Source organism: Dioscorea cayenensis, chromosome 9 (genome assembly GCF_009730915.1).
Source record: "Dioscorea cayenensis subsp. rotundata cultivar TDr96_F1 chromosome 9, TDr96_F1_v2_PseudoChromosome.rev07_lg8_w22 25.fasta, whole genome shotgun sequence".
Classification (NCBI taxonomy): Eukaryota; Viridiplantae; Streptophyta; class Magnoliopsida; order Dioscoreales; family Dioscoreaceae; genus Dioscorea; species Dioscorea cayenensis.
This window is the reverse complement of record NC_052479.1, coordinates 17,097,237-17,120,608: the sequence shown is the minus strand read 5'-3', so window position 1 is coordinate 17,120,608 and position 23,372 is coordinate 17,097,237. Positions and strand designations below refer to the sequence as shown.

General features: G+C 33.4%; 1 protein-coding gene across 2 annotated transcripts; it reads right to left on the bottom strand.

Annotated features, from left to right (window-relative positions):
* Nucleotides 1-14,718: 14,718 nt before the first annotated feature.
* Nucleotides 14,719-23,072, bottom strand: LOC120269199. 2 transcript variants are annotated; one of them, XM_039276536.1, is made up of 4 exons: nucleotides 22,765-23,072; nucleotides 22,622-22,690; nucleotides 21,948-22,046; nucleotides 14,719-16,078 (listed from the first exon to the last, which is right to left on the bottom strand). In XM_039276536.1, exon 4 carries the CDS (start codon nucleotides 16,051-16,053, stop codon nucleotides 14,971-14,973), a length of 1,083 nt encoding a protein of 360 aa, XP_039132470.1. In that variant the 5' UTR covers nucleotides 16,054-16,078; nucleotides 21,948-22,046; nucleotides 22,622-22,690; nucleotides 22,765-23,072; the 3' UTR covers nucleotides 14,719-14,970. The 2 variants fall into 2 exon arrangements, with proteins under 2 accessions (XP_039132470.1, XP_039132472.1); XM_039276538.1 differs by lacking the exon at nucleotides 21,948-22,046.
* Between the last annotated feature and the right edge of the window lie 300 nt (nucleotides 23,073-23,372).

Sequence of the window (23,372 nt, the reverse complement as noted above, 5' to 3'; positions counted from 1 at the left end):
TCTTGCCCAAACATTGCAACGCAAATCAGTTTCTAAGTGCTAGGAATCTCTTTAGATGTGGGATAATGGTTGATGCTTTAACATGAGGTTTTTAGCCCTTGTTTCCAGAGAGGGTTTGTTTCTTCCGAAGGAGTAAGGAGTGCAATGTGTATTTGACCAATTTGCCTCTTTAATATGAAATAGACAATGATAATGTTTTCACACATTTTTATTTTTATACTATTTTAAACAAATCATATTTTATTATTATAATTATTAAACCAATTCAAGTTCACTCATTTTTATTACATTTATGTTATTAATATTACTTTAATTTTAATTAATATTAATTACATAATAGTTGATAGCGAAGATGATTGTTGGAAGGATAAACATGTCTTTTTTCATATAGTTGAAAGGTAACTTTGTCTTATTAGATAATGTTTTCTCTTTAAAATAAAATTAGATAACCCCGCTCTCCCAAAAGACTTCAATTTGGGAGAGTGGGATATGAGGGGTAAGGAAGGGTAGCCCTCCTCACTCCTCATCCCTCTCACTCCCCCAACCAAACACATGCCAACTTTCCCCCTTTACTCCACCATACACCCCCCAAAAACACCTTGACCAAGTAAGGGGTTGGTAAAAGTTATTCATCTTATCTAATTTTAAAATTAAATGTCATTTATAAATGTTGGTATAAGAATATTGTATAATTTTTTTCACAATACTGATTTAAACAATATTTATATATGATTTAATTAAATAAAATATGATATATAACTTAAATTCTATAAAATTAATTTGCATAATTTAACAAAACTATAAATAAAATTTATTCATCAAAATTTTAAAAATCCCACATAGTACTAAAACACTAATTAAAATAATGTCAATATGATCTACAAATATTTAAAAAATAACTTTCAAACATTATAATAAAGCTAAGGCTTCAATCCGTATAATTGTCTTTAAATTTATCATGATAATCTCTTATCTACAAAATAAAATATACAAATACATCAGTGTCATCTAAATCAATTAATAAAGAAAAAGAGATAAATAAATAAAACAATTTATAATTTTAAAAATTTAAAAATAATTAAAACAATATCAACATGATCTACAAATCTTTAAAAATAACTTTCAAATATTATAATAAAGCTAAAGTTTCAATCCGTAAAATTGCCTTTAAATTTATCATAATGATCTCTTATCTGCCAGTGTCCATTTAAATCAATTAATAAAGAAAAAGAGATAAATAAATAATACAATTTATAATTTTAATAATTTAAAAATATAATAAGATGATATTATAATAATCATACTAGATCATTATCGTTAAAATGAAATTGAGGTCTAGTTGCTAATTGAGAACGAGGACTACTTGTAGCATCTCCTGACTACAAAAATTTTTATATGTAATAAAATAAAGATAATATATAAATAAAAGTTAAATTAAATTAAATGTAAACATATATGATATATTAGAAAATCAATGATACAAATTTGAAATACAAATAAAAAATAAAAGATAAAATATAAAACTATGTGGAGCATATATGATTTGCATATAAATGAATCAAATAAGCTATTTTATATTGAAGGAGAATATATAATTTGCCTCAGTTTATGTATGTGTGTGTCAAAATTATAATAAGAACCCTTAAATAATTTAACTTAGAATAAAATGATGAAATATAAAACTTCAACAAAGCTGTGTGTGAGCCATAATTGTAACAAGAACACTATAAGAAATAAAAATTATATAAGGGGTAAATTGTAAAACTTCACCAAAACTATGTGTGTCCCCTTAAGTGTAGCAAGAACCCTATAGAAAAAAAAATAAAAAGGACAAATGGTAAAACTTCAACAAAACTAAGATTAAATAAAAAAAAAAACTAAAAGGCAATTTCAAGGATTGAAGCCTCGCATCCATGTCATGACCACCCCATCATTATTGTCGGCAAGGAGAAAAACCAAAACATATTTTAATTTTCAAAAGAAAAAGGGGATGTTTTGGAGATCTCATCCTAATTAAATTCAGTCTTCTTCTTTTTTTCTTTTAAAAAATATTCTCAAACCCTAGGATTAGATTAATTATATTCTCATAATTGTTTTTATAACAAAAACTAATTAAAAATTAATCAACTATCAATCATCTACCAAAATGAATAACAAGTTACATATTTAAATAGTATTACAAGAAAAACAATGCTAAAAAATATTATGAAATAAAGAAAAATCAAAATACTTACTTTATCTCCTGACAAGAACTTCATTTTTGGCCTTTTGCACTATTAGGGGTTTTTTTGTCATATATATAGATCATGAATTTGTAAGCCGCGTAGGTTTTGGCACTCAGAAATATTATTAAATTATCGTTCATATTTTTTTAATATATTTATATATCCTAAATTAAAATGTTGTTTTTAAATATATCATAATAAATTAATGCAATTAAAGTCATATTGAATTATGACATTTGTTACATAGGTCATAACAAGTGTGTTAACAAATAATATTATACTGACATTTCTTTCAATTTTGTTAAAATCTTCAAAAAAAAATCGCAAAATAAAAACTTTTTGTGACTATAAGTAAAAATGTCATTATAAATGTAGGAATAAATAAAATCATACCAACATTTATTACAACTATCGCTTAAAAGTCATTTTAATGGTTTGCAATGACATTTACCAAAAATGTTACTTTAAAAATGTCACAATAAGTGTTTTTTGTTGTAGTGATGCACACATTTTTCCAAAGTCCTAGCCCCACCATCTCCTTCCCTAGTCCCTATACCCATCTTTATGAAGCCCTAGCTCCACCATCTCCTTCCCCAATGGGCACAACAACATGCCCGCCACAGACAGTTGCCCCCGTCGTCTCCCCGCGGCCTCTAGTTGCTTCCTGTGACTCTCAGTGGCACGTCTGCCATCCTCCACATCCTTTGGTTGATTTGATGGTATTGTTGTGCGAAAGTTCTTGATGGTGTGGCTCCAGGTTCATGAAGACATGGTCACCACATAAGAAAGTTTAGAGGTGACATCGGGGTGCAGATGCAAGAAGTATCAGGCATCCTTTCTTTGGTCTCCTTGTGAAGTTGGATGAGACTAACTACGCACGGTTGTCACACACGTTTTTTATGTCGGTCAGGGGTCATGAGAACGAGCATATTCTCACCGAACCAGAGCTTAAGGATAAGACAGGGAAGTATGCAACATGGATCAAGGACAACAGTATGATATGTGCCTGGATCATGAGCAGTGTCGTTCCCCGCATCGTTATGAAATCATGTACTACAAGACTACCAAGACGATGTGGGATAGTCTAGAGGATACTTATGCCCATGAGAAAAACTCCAGCCTCATCTTCCAGATCTATTGTGAGATAATGAATCTGAAGCAAGGAGATAAGCCTCTATCACAGAACTACTCTCAATTGAAGGCACTGATGGAGAAATATAATGCTTGTTAGCCAATCTGCACCTGTGAGACTCAAAAGACCCATAGAAAAGAGACTAGGGTTCTTTTGTTTCTCGGTAGAGTCAATCCCACATATGCCATCACTCATGACAAGATAATTACTGGGTCTACCCTACCCATGTTAGAAGAGGTGTATAGCAAACTGAGTCATACTGTTGTTCCTCTAACTCATGAGTCTCCAAAGACGCAGACTTCAGCCTTGATTGCCTCCATGGTTAAAATATTTCTCTTTGGTCGAATGACATTATAAGATAGCGTGGCACTCCTTAATTAAGATGTCACCATTTAAGGCTATTTATGGTCACTCCCCATCATCTCTCTTGGGTTATATTGCAAGAACATCTTAGGAATCATCTATGGATGAAATTCTTTCTAATCGTGCTACCGGTCTTCATATCCTCCCGGCGAACCTCCTGCGAGCTTACACAAGGATGCAAAATCAAGCTAATACTGGTTACACAAACATCTCCTTCCCCGTTGATAGTTGGATATTCCTTAAATTGTAGCTAAATCGTCAATCCTCATTAGGCCATCAACATTCACACATGCTTGCCAGTCACTTCTATGGCCTTTATCAAGCTCTAGAGAAGATAAGGGCAGCTACATATAAACTTGAGCTGCCAAAGACAACTTGCATCCATGATGTATTCCATGTTTTCTAGATAGAAAGATGTACTGGGTATCCCTCAACAATATAAATTCCATTGCCAATGGATTTTATAGAGCAGCAGCCTTTTCTCAAACCCATCAACACTTTGGCCACTCATATAGTACTCATTCATGGGTGCCTTGTTCAACAAGCATTAGTTCAATAGGATGGTCAAACCACGTCTGACGCCATGTGTGAATCGATTAATGACCTTCCTCATGACTTTCTGATTTCCACCTTGAGAACAATGTGAGTTAGGTTGGAGGTGGTACTAATGCAACCATCCACCACAAGGATGCAGGCTTGAGTCGAACAGTCCAGTGAAGGGGGCACATGGATAGGCATTCGGCTAAGCTGACCAAGTTTGCTAACTTTCTGGTATGACGGTGTCACATTAATAATGAAGTTAAGTGTTTGTAAGAGGGAATGTTAATGTTTTAATTTGAATCAATGTAATGGGTGCTACAATCATAAGGGTGGTAGTTGTAGGTTATTATATTAGAGTTTGTTTCAATTGGGAATATATATCGAGCACAATGAATGGATGAGAAAATGGAGAATATTTTCCTTGTTTGCCTCTCTCTCTCTCTCTCTCTCTCTCTCTCTCTCTCTCTCTCTCGCTCACTATTTTGCCTTCCCTCCAATGTCAATTTCTTGTCTATCCTCTCTGGATTCGCTGACTTGTAACAGATGGTTTGGCACACTACTACAACTTGCACCAAGTCTACTTCAACATCACTAGATGGCTAAACTCTTTCTAAGCGAATAAATCAAAGAATTACCTCCCTCTCACATTAATTAAGGTGGGTGGCTTATCCACATTATAAAACAATTGATATTTTAAAATAATATTACAAATTATTATTAAAAAGGGTGTGATATTACAAACTATTTTAAATTAATATTATTATCAAACATAAACTTATCAGGCACTATAATATTCCATAGTTAAAATATCTGGGTGCGTTTGATGTGCAACCAAATACAGCACAAGCAGTATAGAATAGAACAAGTAGTTATGGTACAACACAACTAGTGTTGTACCATGTTTCATATTTTATGGATAGCACCAAATTTTTTGTGTTGTTCTTCGTTTGATTTCTAGAGTACTGGACAAAATATTATAAAATTACTTTTGATACCCCTTTGTATTGTCTTATGTTTTTTATATAATAAATCAACTTATTAAATCATAACTATATTTTTTTAATTTTCAAAATAAATACAAAAGAAATTTATCAAGATAAATTCGGTTAATATGTCAATCAGCTTAACAATAAAATTTGTTATCATATAATCTTGTCAAATATACTATCATCTATAATCCATATAACCTAATTTATAATTAATAATCTTATTAAATCATAACTATATTTTATATATTATATACACTAATTTAAAGAAAATCAGGTTTCCAAACAATTAACTTTCACAATTTTATTTACTACATTAACAAATTTACAAAATGTTATGAGACTGAATAATAAAATTAAAAATATGATTTTCTAAAATTAAAAATTTTTAAGACTATATGTATTAATTTGTAAAAATCTTTAGTTTGCCGAGAAATATACTTTTGTCATATATATATATATATATATATATCAATTATTTTGTAAAATATCAAGTAACCAAATAATATTTTTTATTTAAAAAAAAAGGGAGAAATTGCATTAACATGTAAAAGATATATATATATAAAGTGGGCGCAATGTGCATTAATTTGTAATATATATACAGTCTTTTTTTTATTGGGGGAGGGCGTGAATCCTTAACCGATATCTCTTAGTTTTGGAAACCCTAAAATTTCAAAAAGACTCAAATTTTCGAGAGATGAGAGAGGGAAAAAATAGAAGAGGGGAAAAGAGGAGGGAAAGGTTGAGGGAGTGGAAGAAGCTGATTATGGAGATGAGGAAGGGCGTCGACAGAGCAAGAAAAGGAAGTGCAAGGTCGGGGATTCAAGCGTAAGCGTCGTGGGATGTGGTATACATGATTGTAATTTTTAATCTTTATTAAGGGCAAATTTAGACTTTTAGTTGTGCTGTAGCACTGAGGTTTTGGTGGTACAAAAATTTTATCCACTTGTGCTGTACACTGACATTCTTTTTGTGTTGTACTCTCAAGGCCTGTTTGGTGGACATGATAAGAACGATAGGACATGATAGATTATTATATCATGTTATTGTCCTTTATTTGGTGTGCCAATAGGATATGATAGTCTTATCCTATTGGCCCACTTTATCATTCAGGACACATGATAGTGAATCCTATGGGTAAGTCAGGATAGAAACAGGTAGGATATGATAAAAAAATAAATTGACCTTTTTACCCTATTATTTAGTTTGTCTCCCTTATCTAGGGTTTCATTGTATCTCTTCTTTTGATATTTTAGGGCCCGTTTGGTAGACATGATAAGGGACATAGGATATGATAGGCTATCATATCCTACTATTTTCTTTTGTTTGGTGTGCCAATAGAACATGATAATATTATCCTATTAACCCAATTTATCCTACTGGGGACATGATATTAAATCCTGTGGGGTGGGGTGGGGTCCGGGAGGGTCGGGATAGAAACATGTAGGATATGGTAAAATTTTAAATTTACTTTTTTACCTTATTTATGGTTTATTAAACTCATCTAGGGTTTGATTATATGCCTTCTTTCCATCTTTTGATACTTGGGACAAAAAGCTTATCGACAACTAAATAGGACGCTAATTTCACTAAGTAGGGTTTTCGCATCCGAAGTGGTTGAAGAGTTTCTTCGTCGATCTTGTGCTTGAACATGTTTTTATCTAAATATTGTTTGTTATCATGTCTTAGTTTTTATAATCGGATGATTTTTTTAATTGATTTTGATGTGATGTATTTAATTTGCTATATTTATGGATTTTTGGTTATTTTTTCTAGCAAATTTTAATATATTTTGATTTTTTTTTTGTGGTGTGTTATTGTCCGATTGGTGTTTTGGTTTCAATTGATGGTGTAATATTTTAGATTTTTTTGGGCTTGTTTGCTCACCTGCTTAGTAATTTAATTTTTTGTTTTTTTGTGAATTGTTTGCATCGGTGGACTATCACAAACATGGCTTTTGTCATGATAAGATGCCCATCTTGACCACTAAATTTGAAAAGCATGACAAAGCAATAGTAAAAAAAATAGCATAGTAGAAGATGGGTGATTTCATGGCTTTTCTTTTGTAGTGACTGGGTTTGTAATAATTAATTGATGGGAGGATTGTTGATTGAATATGCTTGTAATAGTTGAGGGTTTACAAACATGCCCATCTTGACCACTAAAATCATGGCTTTTATATTATTGTTTTTGTCATTTTTTTTTTGGTGCAGACCACTAAAATCAATTTAATTGCTTGGGTGAGAAAAAATAATATGGCAAATCTTGTAAACCCAATCTTTCCATCACCCTATTCTTCATGACTTCAATTCAACTATTGAATAAAATAAAATAAATAAATCAAAACTCTCTCATTTATCATCATCATGGTTGAAAAAGGCTGATGAGTATTTATAGCTTTCCAATTATACCAACATTAATGTTATTATAGTAATGAGAATCTATGGCATAAATTAAATAAGCTGACGGAGCTTATTATAATTTATATATATTGCAAAATTACTTGTAGTTATTTGTTATTCACAATTCTTTATGGTGTCTTTTTTTTCCAATACAAATAATTTATGATTAACAGTAGTGATATGTTCTCACATTTTAATAGTTTTTATTAAATCCAATCATTGAAAATATTTATATGTAAGTATCTAGAAACATAGATATATATAAATTTCTCTATTTATTGAAATTGTTATGTTCTATATCATTTATATTGGTAAATATGGACTCAAAGAAGCAGCTTGAGATTATATCATATCTAATATTGGAGCTAAGGTTTTCAGAGATGATTGGGATTTGTTTTATAATTTTTATGTCAATGAGTCATTGTGCACTATGGTTGTATGAAAGTAATATTCTTAGGCATCAAGCAATAGTTAGAGAAGGCTTCAGGAGTGAATTTCTAGATAGTTTGTTTATCAAAGATGATCAAACTTGCATTGATCAACTTCGTATGGATCTTCGGGTCTTCCGGTTACTATGTGTCCTCCTTCATAATAATGGGAGATTATAAGAGGATGGACAAGTAAATATTGAAGAACAAGTGGCTATGTTCTTACATATATTAGCACATCATTCTAAGAATCGTGTTATTAAGTTTATGTTTAAACGATCAGGAGAAACAATTAGCAGGTACTTTAATTTAGTGTTAAATGTTGTCTTATGAATGCAAGAGACACTTCTTAGAGCACAAGATCCTGTTCCAGAAGATTGCTTAATTAGATGAAATATGGAAATGGTTTAAGGTATGTTGATTGTATATCTTATCTTTAAATCCATTTTATAATTAATAGTTTAGTTCTATGTTTCTTATAACATTTTGTTGGTGATTTGTTTCAATGGGTTGTCTTGGGGCATTAGATGGAACACATATCATTGTTAATGTACCAACAATTGATAAACCCGGATATCGTAATAGAAAAAGAGATATATCTACCAATGTCCTAGGTGCATGTTCGAGAGATATGAAGTTTATATATGTGTTACCAGAATGGGAAGGATCAGCATCATATTCAAGGGTATTAAGAGATGCCATTTCTAGGAGGAATGGTTTAATAGTTCCTACAGGTAAAAAAAATTTAAGTGAGACAATTTATAATTTTATTAATAAGTAATAAGTTAGAAGTCTATTTAACTATTATAATTTATTACAGAGTATTATTATCTTGTGGATGCTAGATATGCAAATTGCGAAGGATTTCTTGCTCCATATAGAGGCTATCGGTATCATCGTAGTGAATGGAGACAAGGGTATACACCTATATGCAAAGAAGAGCTCTTCAATATGAGACACTATATGGCAAGAAATGTAATAGAAAGAACTTTTGGATTATTAAAAATACGTTGGGCTATTCTTAGAAGTCTATCTTTTTACCCAATCAAGGTCCAAAACCGCATTATAATTGCTTGTTGTCTTTTACACAATTTTATTAGAAGGGAAATGCCTACTGATCCAATAGAAGCACAATTAGATGCAGAATGGGAAACTCAATTTCACAATGCTGATGTGGCACTTAGTGATGGTGATCATATTACTATAATTGAAAGAAGTAATGAGTGGTCTACTTGGAGAGAAAATTTAGCAACACAAATGTGGAATGAATTTCTTGCTAATAGACATAGATGTTGACTATTGATTACTAGTTATTTATTTTTAGTTTTATCTTATATTTTGTGATTTGAATAATTATTTTATTTCTTTGATTTATGTTGGAACATCTATGTTATATTTTGGAACATCGATAAAGTCATTATTTCTTGGTTATGTTATGAATTGTTTTTTATTTGGTAACATTTTTGGTTTATTATTTGGTAATGAGTTAGGAATGGAGTCTACAAGTACTCTTCAGCAAAGCGTAAAAAAAAAAGAGATCGTAGGCAATGGTCCAATAAGGAGGATGAAGCATGACAAGGTCCCCTTGTGTATATCCCGCAAGTGCACGGGTTTGTCGAAGTAATAATCCCGGATGAGCGGGTATCGAATCCACAGGGAGTAGGGAATAAAAACACTTAATCCGCTTCTTAGCTATGTGAAAGATCAGTAGTGATAAGTGTGACAATGATTCAATTCTCAAAAGTAAAAACAACGAGTAAGAAAGCATGAGTAAAGGAGGAGGTAAGGCAATCGATAAAGATGGGGTACTCGGATAATGCTCCGCCTAGGACAATCGTTTCAAGTGCAAGAACCCTCTATTATGCTTCCTAATCGATGCAATGGTGAGTCGTGGAAATCCTTAAATACATAGTCCCAAACCTAAGGTCAACTATGCCTAACTCTATACATGTCCTGGAGGAGAGATTAGATAACCTCTCAACCTCGCACTCGAATAGAGTTGCAATGAGCTTTAGGGATTCCAAGTGACAAATCTCTTCCTAATTATAGACCTAACCCTTTGGTCCAGGTGGAAGGTCCCTAACCACAATTAAGCCCTAGATACTAAGATCACCTCAACGCTTCACTCCGTTGCACGCGCAACTAAGCCCCAGCGGAGGGTCATCCCTTAGACCATTCACTCTCTTATGGCCGCAAAGAACTCGAGGAACGGAGGTAGAATCTATCACGTCGGAGGGGAAAAGGGACGCTCCTGTACCTCTCGACTCACCCTCTCAACCCTCTCCAACCTAGCTTTGTCTAACGCTTGTGGTGTGTCACTCATTCACAAGGTTACCAACAAGAACTCTCAACCCTAGTGCCACTCTAGGGGAAATGTTCATACAATCAAGCATTCAAGGTTGGAATTTACAATAAACATCAATTAATTGAAAGCATAATAAAGAGATTCAATGAAACAAATACATCCTAAGGTTCACAAATACCCAAGTACCCACTAGGGGTTTAGCTCTCCATGGAGCTAAGTACAATCAAAGAAATAGAATGTAAAAAGCAATGAATCCATAGAGAAACCCCTCGATAGTCGTGTCGATGGTCTTGTGGAAAGTCCTCTACTAGTCGGGTCCAAGGATTCCCTCGTCCAGGGTATAGGATACGCCTCGACGGAAGCTCCCCTACCAACCTTCTTCCCTAAGGAATGAGCGATGTCGGAGCCGTAGAACCTCTCCAAAACCTTAGCCAATACCTCTCAAAACCCTAGCCAAAACCCTCTCTCAAGTTAGGGAAAAGATGGAGAAAAGAATGCTAAAATCGAGGGTGAATCGACTTTTAAATAGAGTCTGGAATCGGGCGACCACACGGGCCTGTGGATTTTACACACGCCCATGTGGAATTTCCACATGGGCGTGTATAATTTCCACATGCCCGTGTGGATTCTCCAATTCTGTTTTTCTCGACCGGGCTATGAGCAGTCTTTTGCTACGATACTTTTTACTACAATGTTCCGCTCACGATGCACGGCCTAAAAATACTTCCCGAATCCATACTTTCATCGAGGTGACGCAAACGGGCACACGTTCACGTCGTGGATCGCTTTGCTTCTTTAATGACGGACAAGTTGGTGGAAATCTTGTTCTTTGTGCATAAGTCGGAATGCTTGAGTGTGACTGCCATTGTGCCCCTCCAAATGGTTGTGCTAACTCAAATACGAGGAGGTTGGCACACAGTTTAGCATCTCACACCCGACCTATGTCTTCGCGTTTGAACCTTAGCAAGATTTCCTCCAAAATCGGTGCATTATGATCCACATTGGCTTCTTTTCCTTCATACTCGGCCTCACAACCCTACCTGCATATAAGTAACATAAAAACACACATATTAGTGTAAAAACCCGAGAAAAGTAATGCTCAACATAAGGAAAGAATGCTTTGCATTCATATCACACAAGCACTTATCAAAGCACTTCTTGATATTTTGATTGAAGTTGTGAATGAAAATCAAAGACTTGATAATGGGATGTTCAAAACAAATACTTGAAAATGGCTGAGATAAAGATGGCACAAAAATTTCCTAATTGTGGAATTAAGGTGAAACCCCACATTGAGTCTACAATGAAAAGATTAAGGACAATTTATAACACAGTTTATGATATGCTAAATTAGAGTGGTTTTGGTTGGGATGATGAAAAAAATATTATTACTATAGACAATGACTCTGTATGGGCTAATTATAATCAGGTTGGTGTTTATTTTTTTACTTAGTTAATTTCAACTTTTTTTTATTATTTTTTTTTATAAATTAAAAAAATTAATTTTGTATTATTTTATAGAATCATCCAAGCGCAAAGGATTACAGGAATACACCAATCCCACTTTTTGATAAGCTCGCTAATGCTTTTGGAAAGGATCATGCTACTAGTAAAGATGCTATTACCCATACTGATGTTATTGAGGAACTGGATCATGAAGAAGAAGAACAAAAGTGATGATGTTAATGATGATGATAATGACTTTAGAGTAGATTCCACCCAATCAACATCTATCAACCGGTCACAATCTAGAAGAAAACATGATCATGCGGAAGGTCAACCAAGAAAAAAAATTAGAGGAGCAAATATCCTTGCTAACATCATATCTGAATTGGGAAATGGGGTTTAATAAGTGGCTAGAATCTAGAACAGAACGATTGGAGCGAGCTTTTAGATCGCCTTGGAGTTGCAAAAGATGTGTTTGATGATTCGAGGAGCCACATGAATGAACTGAAGAAAATGAATTTAACAGATCAAGAGTGCTTCCTTGCAGTGGAAATTATATTATCTGTGCCCCATCGATTGCATATATTTTGGGGTTGTGATGATGATGATCGTATTGCATTTGTGAAGTCACTGATATAGATATTTCTTAATTTAAAGATTATCCACTTTGTTTTAAGATTTTATTATTTGTTAGATAAACTTTATTTGTGATGCTAATTACAAAACTACATTTATGTTGATGAAAATATTAGTTAATTTCATTTTATTTGTAGCAATGACTTAGAGGACTTTATTTTTCATTAATGGGTTTATTACTCTAGCTTTTTACCATATTAATGACTTTGTGTATGATTTTCTCTAAGAAAATAAGTATGAAGTATATTTTTTGCAAGTTGGTGATATTATGATCTATATATTTGTGGGCATTATTTATAGGTTTTTTTAATAATTTAATAGAAACTCATAAAGATGCCGATAAGTAAATCATTAAGGAAAAAAATTTAAAAAAACTCTATTTTGAAAAATAATATATAATTATATTATAAGTGGTAATTTTGTCTATTTACATATCATTTATATCATATCCTGTCATTATCTGGTCCACTTCAAACATAAAATAGGATAATAAATGCTATCCAATGGGTGCGCACCAAACATAAGATAAGATATGAGCTTATCATGCCCATATCTTTTCCTACTCCTATCCAGTCCTCATATCATATCCGTCCATATCTTATCATGTCTACCAAACAGACCCTTAAACACGATGCTTGGGACAAAAAAACTTGTTAACAACTAGATAGAACACTAATTTTACTATTTTAAGTAGGATTTTACGCATTTAGAGTGGTTAAAGGTTTCTTAGTCAATCTTCGTGCTTGAACAGATTATTTTTCATCTAAATATATTTTTTTAATCATGTCTTATTTTTTATTCTCTAGTCTGATGATTTTTTTTTCAAATTGATTTTGATGTAATCTATTTATTTTTCATTAATGAGTTTGTTACTCTAGCTTTATATCATATTGATGACTTTATGTATGATTTTCTCCAATGAAATAGGTATTAAATATAATTTTTGCAAGTTGGTGATATTGCAATCTATATATTTATGGACATTATTTGTAGGTTATTTATTTTTTAAAAATTTAAAATATACCGATAAGTAAATCATTAAAGAAAAAAATTCAAAAAAAAGTTTATTTTAAAAATATATATATAACTATATTATACAGGGTAATTTTTTTTTATTTACATACCATTCATATCATATTCTGTCATTATCCGGTCTACTTCAAACATAAAATAGGATAACAAAATGTTATCTAATTGTTTATCCGGCGCACATCAAACATGTGATAGAATATGAGCTTATCATGCCCATATATTTTCCTACACCTATCCAGTCCTCAAATCATATCCGTTCATATTATATCATGTCCACCAAACGGGCTCTCAATTTTTTTCAAATCAAATAATGAACAAGAAAAGTTGTGTTGTGCTGTAATTTAAAATTTTATGTATCAAACGGAATCGGGGACGAAAAATCCACAACCCAGGTAATCCCTGTGGGACAGGAAGGGAAAAAAAATTTTCCTGAACATGGACGGGATCGGAGAAGAATTTGGCAAGCCGGGGAATACATCCCACTGAATCCCCACAATGTTAACATCCCTAAAGGGTATACACATTGTACTGTACTATGAGCTGGAGAGTGGGCATGCGGAAGTGATGGAGTTGCTTGTTAAGCATGAGGCTTCAGCCAAGGGTTTAGATGGCCAACTCTTCACCGACGGCTTATCAGATGGAGGGATGGTGGAGGAGTTACTCAACAAGGGGAAAAACATAATTTAAAAATAATAATAATAATAAATTTAAATATGTATATATATATATATATAAATTATCAGGGACCAATGGCACTTCGTAAGCGACTTTGGAATCCTCGGTTTAATATAATGCCAACAGTTTGCAACAACAATTAATTTCCAATTTTTTTCCTGTTAAAATACATAACTCTCAATTATTCCTGCTTCGCGAGAAAGCTTGAAACATATGGCTTACCTTCTGAAGGCATGAATGTGGCAATCAATCATTGCAAGACATATAACATGGCTCTTTAGGGCAGTATAGAAGTTTAGAAAGCTAAATACCTTGCTCAAACAAGTTTGGAAAACATTTGGATGATAAACAAAACTGATGAGAATGGAATCAAGAAAAACTTTGACAGCTTTCCTTCATGGCGTTGCTACAATATATCAAGAATGACATTATGTGCCAAACAATCAAACAAACAATGCTACCACAAGGACAGAAATTAAAATAAATCCAACAAGAGCACTGCTATGAAATAGCTATTCAAAAAGTAAGTAAATCATAAAAATTCATGCAAAAACAACATTACACTGTTATAATAACAGCGTTGTTGGCGCAACAACATTCCAATGTTCAAAATACTTCAAAATCTCAAATCTAATGCTAAATGCATACCACATGTACAATAATACTATGTCAAGTCCGAAAATAAATATCAAAACATCTGCCTAAGCAAAAAGATCTAGGTTAGAAAAATCTGATCACAAGATAATACTGCGTCCAAAGTCAAGCTAGACTATTATCAGCAGCCATTACTAGAAAATTTAGCTTGAATGAGCAGGTTGGTTGTCCATGCCAACTTCAGTTTGGTTAAATGTCTGCATCACCCCAGATTCATCATGAGACGTCATAGCTTCAGAAGTTGGAAGATCAGTGTCTGCAGTTTGTTCCTTCAAGTCTTGCAATTCCTTGATCTGATCTTTTGGTGAAGCATTGGTTTGAAGTTGAGCTCCTAGCCCAAGGGAGTCTGGTACTTCACTTCCAATTTCTTTTCCCAGCACAATGTCGTCAGAAGTTTCAGTCCCATGTGCGTCTTTTGCAACTTCCACCAGGCCTACTTCAATATCACTAGATGCCTGAACTCCCTCTCCAACATGAGCTTCAGAACCTTGGGCGGTCACTGGAAGAGCCCCCTCATTTGAAGATGAAAACACATTTGGGATTGTATTATTTTCAGATTGGTTAGGTTCAAGCGCAGCTTGAGGGCCTGGATCAGAAGTAACCTTTTCGGTAGTAGTTTCCACGTTACCCAGCTTCAAAAGTTCGGACTGCAAAGCATCAGCCTCATTCTGTGTGCTTGGGTCTGCATCATCTGTTATTCCTTCTGAAGCATGCATTGGAGGAGCAACAGGAACTTTGTCAGATGAACCCTCAGGCATGTGGCCAGTAGCAGAGGGAATAGAAGTATCAGTTCTTTGGGAAGCCTGTGGTGATCGGGAAGCGGCAGCTTGATTCTGTTCTCCAACCATTTGCATTACATCTACTCTTTGTTGCATAGGAAGATGAGGAGCAATATCATTCTCTGCTGTGACAGGAACAGATCGGCCAGGCTCAAAGACCATGCCCTTGAAGACAGGTCCAGACGGACCAACTCGAACAGTTAAAAGATAGCCGCAATCAAAGGCACCATCCAGATGGCCAGAAACTGGCTGACCTACAAGGCCATCAGTCGAACTACCAGTTGGATTGGTCAAAACAGACTGAGCCTTATTAACACGCTCTAATCCAGGACTCTCACTTTTTCGAGGTCGACCACGTTTGCGTTTCACTGGCTGGTTCTCTGGACTAGTAAAGTTGCTTTCTTCATTCATGGAGGCCATGTCTTGGCTTGTTACATTAGTACTCATTATAACATCAGTTAAGGATAACTCCCTGCAATAACAAGACCATAAAAATGATTTTGTTGAATCAGTAAAAGAAAACTAAGAATTAAATACAAGAAATGTTGACATGCATGATGTAGTTCTTTTCACAAGAGAATGTGAACAGACTCCCTCCCACACAGATCAAACACTAGCAACCAAAAATATCAAGCACACTGCAAGCTGGCCCAGTAGTTGACTAATCCCTTATTGAAGGAATTTGAATGTACATATTCAAAGATGAAGAACTAAGCATGTTTCGTCTAATGTGAAAACGCCAAATAATGAAATAAAGGAAAACTAGAAGGACAAAGAAAAATTCTTTTAGGACAAAGGCCAGCAAATTCCTAAAGCCTTGAAAACATGTAGGGCATCATCCTAGAACCTTACAAGCCTTCCTGCTCCACACCTAGGCATTCTCCATCATTTCCAAATGATCACTGCTATATGGAACAATTGCATGCCCTATGGTACAATGTATTAGGGGGGATGCACAAGCAATACCATCAAAGCAGATGTCATATGAGACAAACATAACTTAATCCAGTGACCAAGTTTGAGACCCATCAAGCACACTCAAATGAGTCAAAACCAGTTCAAGAGCAGTCAGGAATTAGCCTGATTTGCACCAATTAATTTTTGTGATAGTAGAGCTGGCCAAAATAGTAATATTGTCCAAACAAGTTTAGTTTCATTCTCAGGGCATAGGGGAAGAGGTAAAATAATCCTTTGATCACAAATACACCTCTCCATGGCGCATCACATGGGCATGCAAAAAAGAGTGCTAACAGCATACATAAGCAACTCACTGACACATGCATGTTACAAGTGTGTCATATGTCAATCTAATGCCCAATTTTGATGACATTGCTCAGACATAGTAATGTTGGCTTGTTTGGAACCTAAAACATAGCAGCTATGACCCAAGCATGAGGCTTGTTTTGTAGCTCACCCACAACCATGTTTTGCGATGCATTAATATTGATTAGGTGAAGAGATTAATAACTAGGCAACAAATGCTTGTGTAGAGTCTGATATAGGAAGATAAGTATATCAAAGGGCAATGAACCATTCAAGATGCATTTAAGAAATAAATAAGTCCAGATAACTAACATTAATTAATGAAATAAGCAAAAGTTTACAACGTCTAAAATTTTCAACCACAAAAAGAACTCTTATCTATATGAAGATCAAAACACCAGCTGGTCAAAGCTTAAAAAAATATAAAATAAAATAAAATAAAATAAAAAATAAATTAACATCTAACGGGTATTTCATACTTATTCAGAAAATTAACATAGAACAATAACAAATGCGTGACTGAATTTCAGGTCCCGTACAATAATAATAATCATATCTTCATTCAGCAAGAAACATGATCAACAAGATATAGCACCTTTAATCCTTCCAATGGTGCATCTTGTATGCTTTGCTTACGTACAAATGAGCGTAGTTTACAGCACACCAGATTCATTTTAACAATAACTATGTTCTGAATATTTTTTTTTTTTTACTAGTAAATAGCAATTTCATGGATAATAAAATAACTCAAAATTAAACTGAGAAGCAAAAGAGAAAAACTTTACATTTCTCTTTGCACAAGCAAGTTTTACAACTACTAGTGAGTAACATCCGTGCTGGTGACAAGACCAGACAATTGCCTAGCAAAAAAATTTAATAGGGATCACACCAAGGTCAGCACAGGCAACATAAGCTTTATCACATGGCATGAATACAGATTTTAGACCGACAAAGTGAAGTGCTTCTTACTATAAATCAATCCCCAACAGCAATGAGAAAATGAGCAACAAATTCATGAGTTTCCCGAAATAACACACAAAATAAAACCCAGTGTAGTTGAAAGGCAGCATAGGTTCACATATTTTAATGAAAAAACATACATAGAGCTATTCTAAAAGAGAATAAAAGAATATACATAACTAAGTCAGGCCAATGCAAAGATGAATGCTACCAGATGAAAAACCTAAATCAGACTTCTCATTTTGTCATCCCAACGATCAATCCAAGACCTTAACACCACATGCTATCTTTGTCAAAACAAAACAAACCATCGGAAAATAACACATATACCCCTCTTTCCCTCTTTCAACCAACCTTTCATACAAGTTAATCAAAACTTTTCATAAATGCAACATTTTTAATTAATAAAACACCAAAAAAATAGTCAACATGAGTAGATCACAATGTATTCTAGCTCATTACAGTCCAAATTATAAATGTCCAGATTGATATCTACCACACGGGAAAAGAATACAATGTCATGTCTATGATTTCGTATGATCTTGGCGCACATTACTTCCAATAACAAAGATTCAAAACAAAATCCCCACACCCAGAAAATCAATCACTTCCCATCCACGAAAAGTAAAAGAAAGTGTGAAGTATATCCATTATGATATCTTTCTGTCACCCTTTATGTTTAAAATAGTAAGATCTTTTGTAGCAAAACTTCAGTGTACTCTTGGGGAGTTTGGTGTTTTTCACCTTCCTAATGACAATTATTTAATTAAAACGTCTTCTAATTGTATCATTTATACTTTTTCTCTTTGAAGGTCTTTGAATGATTAAGGGAGATGGTCGTGCATCTCTTTCCGTAAATTTTTTAACCATGTTTTTAAAAATTATCTGTGTTGTTTGTGTGCAACTCCAGCATATTATAGTGAATATTAGAACTTGTGTGCAACTCCACCATATTATAGAAAATATTAGAAACTTCTTAAGATTCAGCCCTAGAAGAACCAAGGGTCTTGACCTTTTTAAGCATCAACCCTAATAACGTGGGGATAGCATGTATACACAATAATTATTTAAGATAAAGGGTGAGAGAAAAAAAAAGTTTAACATGAGGAGCACTCATCTCCCTTACTAATCATTAGATAAGAAATGGAAAGGAGAAGCCAAGGAGACAAGGAGGCAAGAAGGACACCATTGATGGAACCCCTAGTAAAAAATATATTTATTGTTCTCTAAAAAAAAAAGAAAAACTTCCACCATTTGATTACGATGAAAGCTCTCATTCTCTTCTCTCCTCCAATTCGTTTCCTATTAAATGCGTGCCTCATTTTTACTTCTTCAAATCCTTGGTATTCTAGTCTCAAACATATAACACCTCTTGGTCTTCCTAAATTACTTGGTAATATCTTCTAAAATTTTTGCCTCTTGGTCCTTATATGTTGTTTATAATAGTGAGTATGGTAATAATCGGCTTGTTGTGTGGAATAAAGCTTTTTTCTATTTCCTTATCAATCTTGGCTCATGGTTGATTTTAATGTTTTTTTCTTTGTTTTTTTTGCTTCTCCCTCACCACCTCAATGGTTTATTCTCTACTTATGCTTTAAATTTAGAAATTTCATAATTCTTAATTTGATTTTGATGAAAAGTGTAAATATGGTTTTTCCAATGTTATATTAATAATTATTTTTTTCTCAATTAAAAAATGATCAAAAATATTAATCATATATTTATATATTGATATAATATTGATATATAGACTCTTTATAGGGTTATAAATGAACCAATGCGTTCATTAAAAGCTCAAAAGCTCAACTCGTTAAGGGTTCAGCTCGGCTTGTTTATTAAGGTAAATAAGCCGAGCTTGAACACCACCAAGCTGTGTTCAAACTCGGCTCATTAAGGCCCGTAAACAAGTCATTTATAATATAATTAAAAACTCATTTATAAGAACCATTAAAAGGCTTGTTTATTGTATTATTAACAAGTTAATTTATAAGAATTATTTAGAAAAATCATTAGTAGAATTGTTTATAGTATCATTACTAAGCTCATTTATATAAAGCATTTATAGAACTGTTTATAGTAATATTAACATGGCCGTTTATGTGATCATTTATAATAATGTGTTACAAAAATATTACATATCGTTTTTGTATAAGTTTAAACATAAGATAAGATTAATTTATAATTTTTATTATAAGAATGTTTCATATTAGTTTAGAAACAATACATTTTTTTAAAAAAATAATAATGTATTGTTTATGGAAAAACTGACCAAGCTTTATCAAGCTAAAAAGCCGAGCCTGAGCCTAAGAATTTCATGAAGCTCGAAGTATACTCAAACTAGGTTAAAATAGTGGTGAGCCAAGCTTAAACATGGCCAAGCGCGGCTCGGCTCGTTTACAGCCCTAATTCTTCATAAGAATATCAATATTTATTCATATTTATTAACAATAATTTTTAGAATATTTAATTGTCAATATAACATTAATAAAAATGTCCAATATTTTTTTCAACAAAAAGGACTTCTAAACATAGTTGTGACAAAAAACAAAATGAACTAAAATTTTATTTTATGTAAATTTGATTTAATCAGAGGAGTTTGAAGTAAATGTTCCCCAAAATCATACGAAATTGTATATATGGCATTGTATTCTTTTTCCTATGTAGCATTCATCTTTACATTGGCCTGACTTAGTTATGAATATTATTGTATTCGCTTTTAGAACTATATGCATGCTTTTTCATTAAAATATGTGAACCCATGCTACCTTTCAACTACACTGGCTTTTATCTTGTGTTATTTCGGGGAACTAATGAATTTGTTGCACATTTTCTCACTGGTCCAAGGGATTTATTTGTCGCAAGGAGCGCTTCACTGTCAGTCTAAAATCCATATTCATGCCATGTGATAAAGCTTATGTTGGTTGTGGCTGGCCTTGGTATGATCCCTATTAAATTTTTTAGCTAGATAATTGACTGGCCTTGCCACCAGCACAGATGTTAATCGACTAGCAGTTGTAAAACTTGCTTATGCAAAGAGAAATGTAAAGTTTCTCTTTTGCTTCTCAGTTCAATCCTGAGTTATTTTATTATCCATAAAATTGCTATTTACTTACAAAGAAAGAAACATTCAGAACCTATTATTGTTAAAATGAATTTGACGTGTTGTAAACTATGCTCATTTGTAGGGCGAGCAAAGCATACAAGATACACCATTAGAAGGATTCAAGGTGCTATATCTTGTTGACCATGTTTCTTGCCAAATGAAGATGCACATGGATCTTATTTTGATGTGTTGCAGACTCAATCGTAATTTTCCTATAAATTTAAATTTCGACTATCCACTGTCAAGCACAATAAGTGGTTGGTGTAATTTAAGATCATAGGAAGGATAAGACTAAAAAAATTGGTAGCATGAGATCTCGGAAGTTTTTGTTGAAATCATAGTTTAAAATTGTTGACCTTGTAGGTTGGACCTATTTACTTGTTCTTCCACATCAATCCTACATGACTAAAAACATGCATCTTAAATGGTTATTGGCCTTTAATATGCTTATCTTATAAAAGAGTCCACAAGCATTTGTCGCCTAGCTATTAATCTCTTCATCTAATCAATATTAATGCACCGCAAAACATATTTATGGGTGAGCTACAAAACAAGCCTCATGCTTGGGTTATAGCTGCTATGTTTAGTATCCAAGCAAGCCAAAATCACTATAAAAGTCCTAACTCCTGATCATACATAGATGAGGTCCGCAGCATTGTGTTAGGATCCAAACAAGCCTCAGGCTTGGGTTATAGGTGCTGTGTTTTAGGATCCAAACATAGTATGATATCATTAACTGAATAGTGTTGAAAAAGCAAATTCAATAAAAGTCTTAACTGCTTGATCATACATAGATGAGTTCCGCGGCATTATAATCAATGATTTATCCATAGTTTATATACCTATTAAGACATTTTCTCTGAATACAAACAATATACAACATTTTTTCACTAATATAAATTTTTTAGAATGTGGACAAATTAAAAAAATTAATTAAAACAGTAAATTAAATGATACAACTAAAACTAACAACAAATGCAGGAAAAAAGAAAAAGAAAAAGTAAGGGAACCAAACCTGAAGCAAGTGACTCTCAAATTCTTAATGCTTCAAGATCAGCAATACTAGAAGCTTTTTAGAGCTACCAAGTGTAGCTAGCTATGAACCAGACCACACCTTCATTTATAGTAGTAAACATTTGTTAATAGTTTCCACTTTCCAAGACTAAAAGAATGAACTACTTATGAGCAAGAATAAAAGAATACAAATTCTAGTTCATTTGGATGCCATTATGAGTAAATTCTAAAATTTTAGTTAATCATAGATTGACTTTCATATAATATTAGATATAAACAAAAAATTATATAACAGTAATTAAAAAAAAAGGTTAGTCTTCATGTTATATAAGAATTAAAAAAGGTTATTCATAAATAAGCAGTTGTATAAACCCCAAACTTGAAGAAGAAAAAGAGGTTGATATTCATAAAGGCCTACATCATTATCAACAAGAGATCAACATCAAACACCCAGACAGACACAAAAGCTGCAAAGAACTGGAATTACCTATTAGCAAGAATCCTAGACCGTAGTTATTGGGTTGGAACACCAGAACAATCAACACAATTTCTCATTTTTTTTAAAAAAAAATAATTCATTGCAATTCACTTCCATCTGAGAAATCAACCTTCCACTTTCGAACGCAAACAATTGAAACTTCTAAGAAAACGAAAAGGGCTGAGATTTAAACGTACAATGCAATCAACCTTCCAAAGCTCCAGATAAACCTCCGATCACAGACCCCTTGCTCACATATCTCACATCTGTAAACGATAATCGAAATGAAAACACAAAACAATAAATGGGCATCAGGATTTAAAACAAAGTCTGAACTTACAAGCAAAGATGCCACCGCCGAGCAGAAGAGCGCCATAGGCAGCCGAGGAAGCAGGAGCAAAGGTCACTGCGCGCAGCAATGGAGGGAAGGGGCCTTCTTCAGCGCGCGATTGGTTGATCGTGAAGCGGAGAAGGGAGGGAGAAGCCCAGATTGATACTTGGAAGTAGGAACGAAGGGAGAGAGGAGGAGATTGAACGATGAACCACTACTTCTCGATGTGGTGGCCGATCTGGTGTAGAAGAGCCGCCCCCACGCAAGAGAGAACAAGGGGGAGAGAAATCAGAGAGGAAAGAGAGAGAATGAGGGCTCTAGGGATTTTGGGGTTTTCCTTTTTATTGTAATATATATATTGAATAAAATTGAATATAAAAATAAGTAAATAAATATTTTTTATAAATAAATATTCAAAATACTTTATGATTATTTTTGGATAAATTGTTGTTTATATTAGGTAAAATTATCTTTTTCAGTCCCTCAACAAAGTACTGTTTCTGCCCTTTTGGTCCCTCAACTATTTTTCGATACCGCTAAGTCCCTTTACTTTTTATAATTTAGAAATCTGAAAGCAACGAAACGTTAGTTTTACTGTTTAATTTTGCTTAAGTGGC